Raw genomic sequence first — 4,751 nt, 5'->3', positions numbered from 1 at the left:
TAACCAGAAAGAATGATGCAATTAAAATGGCTACTAAAAGGAGCCCCCACAAACTAAAAGCTACAGAAAAGCATCCAGGACTGAATAAAAGCTATACATTTAACCAAAATGAATTAAATGGCAAGCAAAGGTGTGCGTAACATCCAAGTAAATTGCTACTCAAAAGCTACTGAGCAGTAGCAGGGCTACTATACATTTTTTTTTTCTTTCAAAAGCAAAGGAATGAATGACACTCCTTGCAAGAGTGCATGGAGCAAGAAAAAATTTCTTCTTTCATAAAATCCAATCTGATGAACTCTCTCTTAGTTGTAACATTTAATGCTCAAAGATAGTTTGGAAAGCCATCATCATGCAATGCTTTGTACTGGAGCTGACATTTTTAGCTCATGGGCAGCTTGAAAGAATTCCGCTGCTTGTTGCAATAATCCTTCGGATTTTGAAAGCAATCCAAGGTTCAACCATGCTTCATGGTTTGTCGGTTCTAATCGTAGAGCATTCATCAGAAAGCTTCTTGCAATTGGGAGTGATTGGCCACCGAGTTTCATCAACACTTTGGCAGTCGAAACTATACTTGGAACATAATCCGGTTGAATTGACAAGGAGAATGAGAATGAAATAAGAGCCTCCTTGTATTGTGATTGTGTCTCAAACAACATTCCTGAAATTTGAGATGCACAATTATTACAATTAGTGTATTACTAATAGTTGAAAGGACTAGATAACAGGGACAGAATCCTACCCATTGTATGCCAACTACTAGGAGAATAAAACTCGATTAGCTTGGCTTTGTCAACGCATATTTTTGCATCAGGCCACAAACCGAGATTTGTATAAATTGCAGCTAAATCCTGCCAGGCTTCACTTTCCAACTTTCTTTCTGCTAATACCTGAAGAGATGATGATTTTAAGTTTGAGAAGGTTTTTCAGGTAAAATAATGTCACATTTCCATATGGAGTATGGAAATACTCTAACTTTGCTCAGAGCATAGTATAACGTAATTTTCCAAATATTCTCACTCCTACTTGAAGAAAAAATGACTTTAGCAACTCATTATCTAGTACCAAAGACTATTGAGTACGAGCTGCTTCTTTTGAAGGAAAAGTAAACATTGACAAATATAAGAATGGACAGGAAAGTTTTACTATTTACAGAAAAATGGTTTGCTGAAACCATGTCTATACTTCATTTATGTTACTTGGCTTTATAAATACATAAGATAAATATGAGATACACACCTCGGAATCTAAGTTCTGCACTTGCTGAAACTTCTTAGTTTGAAGCTCCCTTTGTGCTTGAACCAGAGCTAGCAAAAGTCTGTAGGTTTCTATTGCTTGTTTGGGTTGCTCCTGAGCAACTTGAAGCACAGCTTTCAACCTGAGAAGTTCTAGTTGGTCCATTTTTACAGCCTCGTCCAAAGCGAAATCAACTATGTTTTCAGCATCCTTGAACTGCTGCTTTGCAGAAACAATGAGAGCTAATAGCTTCCACCCGCGTCCAGTGCTGCCAACCACTATATCAGCATAAGCCATTGCATTATCGAAAGCAGCCTCCAGATTCCTTTGCACCGCATTTTCCAGGCTAAGGTTAAACAACACTTCAGGATCATTCTTCTGATTAAGGACTGCAAGGTTTAAAGAGTTCAAAGACTCCCTTTGAAGAACAAGTCTTTCGGAATCTGACACACAAGCTCGGGCTGCAATGCCATAACAAACACCGAGGAAGTTATGGGCTTGACCCCTGAAATGTTCATATTGATTATTGACCGCATTGATTGCTTTACGAGAAAACTCAATCCCTTCTTTTGCATGAATTGGATCTCGAGAACACAGCTTTGCACCTAAGAGGAAAGCAGGAAAGTGGGGCATTTGCTTTGCTTCAGAATTGCCCGCAACCTTTTTCAAAAGGTTTATAGCAGCTTCATCTTGGCCTGCGGCACTATAACATAGAGCAAGAAAGTACCATCTCTCGGCTCGGCTATAGACTCCAGGAAGAATCTGTTCAACATGATCTGCTAATAGTTCGAATTGTCCAGAAACAGAAAGGGCATATGTCAGGTGATCCATGATTTCTTGATCCCAATTTATTTCAAGAGATGACACCTTTCTCATGAGTATCAATAACAAAATGATTGCTTCCTCTACACTGTTTTTAGGTGTAGTTGGACCCCATACTTGATACTGAAGAGGAAGGTTTGTTTCAACACCGCCATAGAGTAATGTAGATGCCAAGTTTTTCTGTACAGCAGCTAACCTTTCAGGATCCAAGTTCCATGGCTTGACCAGAGCCCTGCGATATGCTGTAATAGCATTGTCAAGAAAACCCGCCTTTGTCCAGAGATATGGAAGCAACTCTAAAGCTTTATGAAACATCTCCTGCAATTTGCAGTCTTCACCAATACCCTCAGGCATTCCAATAGGCATTGCCGATTCAACTGTGTCAAGAATTATTTTACACTCCTTTGCAGCATCTGATGATTGAGAAAAACAAATCAGAGCCAATTTTAGACACACTCATTGTTATAAGACATGGTTTTGCCTTGAAAAATTCCAAGCAACCTAAATAATCTCCTTAACTCAGAACATATAATTTTGTGTTGGAAAGGCCTAAAAGAAAACCATCCCCAGAGAAATGTTCATACCTACATATCTTCCGAGTTCCTCCAACGACCGTGCCTTAAGTAATATTGCTTCAACAAGGAGGCTAACGGAGTGCATTGACATTATACCAGCAGGCACAACATCACCTTTAGAACGTGGCTTTCTCTGCCTAGTTCTTTCAACAACAGCCTTGGTCATCCTTGGAGTTAAATTTTTTATGTCAATGCCCTGAAATACTTGAAGGGCAGCATCAAAATTTCCTCTCTGATATTCAAGCCTCCCTAACAAAGCCCTGGCTTCCTGTAATGCGTTCACATAATGTAAGATCAATATTTCAAGCCAACAGTTCATCAAAAAACACCAAACTCAACAAAAGCTGGTTAGTTTCACTGCAGTAATTAGAACATCAGAATGTTTAGGACCCACCTCGTAATTTAGTGAAAGAGCTTCTTTTAGAGTTGATTCAGCTTCATCCACTTGGATGTCTTCAAATTTTGATTCCCAGTCTCCAGTTCTTGAGGAAAGACCACTCGCCGAGAAGTCTCTTGTGGCGAGTGACTCCGGTGACTGTGGTGGCTCTTCCAATTTAAATTGCTCCCCAGAACAAGCACACAACATCTTGTCTCAAAAACTTGGTTCTTGGCTATAGGAATTTTTATTTTTATTTTTTCCCCAGAAATGAAATCACTTATCAGCTATGTCTTTCACATGGGGCACCTGGTATTCAGTTGATACAAGTCCTTTAAAGAAAACCACATTTCTTTTACAGACTATAATGCAATAAAAAAGTAATATTATAAGTTTTCCCAATGATGCAAAGCAAGTAAAAGCTATAATTATCCCACATGTAGTTAACTTGCAGGGATGGAATACTCAAATGTCACACGTGACAATAATATCTTCTTATAAAAAGATGGAAGGACCCAGAAAGACTTTGCTCTTAAAAAACTAGTTTAAAATTAGTAGAACAAACTCTTTTAGAAAATCAATTTTATAGCATGAAGCAACAAATGAGATCCAAAAACGAAAGAGACCATAAAATACAATAAGAATACAATTACTATCACGAACTTTCTTTTTCATTAAGCATACTGAAAAGAAAATGAGAACAACATAAAGACAATAAACTACTGCAGAGTTGAAAATGACGAAGAAACAAGGGTAAATGATAACGGCGAGACAAACAAGGAGAAGAGAGCTTTGGACTTACCCACCTGAAAAGGAAAGAAGAAAAAGAACCCGAAATCCAAAAACGCGATTTGTACGAAGAAGTCGTCGTGACCATGAAAGCTACCTCTCGTTTATAGCCTCTGTTGTCTGGGTTTTGGGTTTTTTAAATTTTGGAATCTTTCTTCTAAGCTCAACAAATATATGATGCCATTACAAGGAAAAGAAAAAAAATATATATATTTATATATTTTATAGATAGTGCGGCATTTGATGATGGGAACATAAATGTAATGTATTACAATTTTTTTTTTTTTTTTTTTGGATAAAATTATAGTACTTAAAAATTACTCTTAAAAAAATAAAAACAAAATGACTTTTGTTAGGGCCATTTCATCTGTAAATTTGTTTGTTTTTCCTTTTCTTTTTCTTTTTTGGGCTTAGTGGGGATAGGTCTGGTCTAGTGGTCTGTGTAGGGGTAAAGTTGGGGTGTGCACTTTGCAGGGTCAGATTCTCTGTTCTTTATTCTGTTTTCTGGTTTGAAATTGAAATTTTTGTTGTATACAATTATAGTTTGTGAAATTGATTTGGGCACCCTCTGGTTTGTTCTATAATCCACATTTAAGTTCCCCGTATTAACATTTTTATAATATTAAATTTTGTTCATAAGTCATTTAATCTAGAATTAATCATTATTGTTATTTACTTTCTAACACCCTTTTTTTAATTGAATTGTTTATTTATTATTGAACAGAGTCCTTCAATCAAGCTGTTAAGTGAGTTAGGTGATTTGTCACAAGTACAACAACTCTATGTATAACCATTGAAAAACAAAAAACTCCTCTATTGGAGACGGGTTAGATTGGGTAAATTTTGTATTATCATTATCATAAAATATAGACGCAGCAAAATATGTTAGACACGATAACACGATTATACGACTCAAAATAACTTGCATAAAATAATGAGTTTGGATCTTCCTTAAA

The 4,751-nt window shown here is 36.6% G+C and overlaps 1 protein-coding gene across 6 annotated transcripts; it reads right to left on the bottom strand.

Moving 5' to 3' along the window:
- Positions 1–4,063, bottom strand: LOC115713556 (protein NPGR1). 6 transcript variants are annotated; one of them, XM_030642058.2, is made up of 6 exons: positions 3,809–4,063; positions 3,025–3,241; positions 2,640–2,898; positions 1,237–2,468; positions 740–887; positions 1–658 (listed from the first exon to the last, which is right to left on the bottom strand). In XM_030642058.2, the coding sequence occupies exons 2-6, from the start codon at positions 3,214–3,216 to the stop codon at positions 348–350; spliced, it is 2,142 nt and encodes a 713-aa protein (XP_030497918.1). In that variant the 5' UTR covers positions 3,217–3,241; positions 3,809–4,063; the 3' UTR covers positions 1–347. The 6 variants fall into 6 exon arrangements, with proteins under 6 accessions (XP_030497918.1, XP_030497913.1, XP_060961189.1 ...); XM_030642053.2 differs by having other exon boundaries at positions 3,813–4,063; XM_061105206.1 differs by having other exon boundaries at positions 3,025–3,368; positions 3,809–4,062.
- Between the last annotated feature and the right edge of the window lie 688 nt (positions 4,064–4,751).

Source organism: Cannabis sativa, chromosome X, assembly GCF_029168945.1.
Source record: "Cannabis sativa cultivar Pink pepper isolate KNU-18-1 chromosome X, ASM2916894v1, whole genome shotgun sequence".
NCBI lineage: Eukaryota > Viridiplantae > Streptophyta > Magnoliopsida > Rosales > Cannabaceae > Cannabis > Cannabis sativa.
This window is presented reverse-complemented; position numbering and strand designations above follow the sequence as displayed.

Bases quoted from the DNA above. Each gene is read 5' to 3' on its own strand.
- LOC115713556 (XM_030642058.2), bottom strand. From the start codon at position 3,216: ATGTTGTGTGCTTGTTCTGGGGAGCAATTTAAATTGGAAGAGCCACCA. The intron at 2,469-2,639 runs GTATGAACATTT...CTCAATCATCAG, and splicing joins GGAACTCGGAAGATATGTAG to ATGCTGCAAAGGAGTGTAAA. The intron at 888-1,236 runs GTGTGTATCTCA...TCATCTCTTCAG, and splicing joins TGCAGAACTTAGATTCCGAG to GTATTAGCAGAAAGAAAGTT.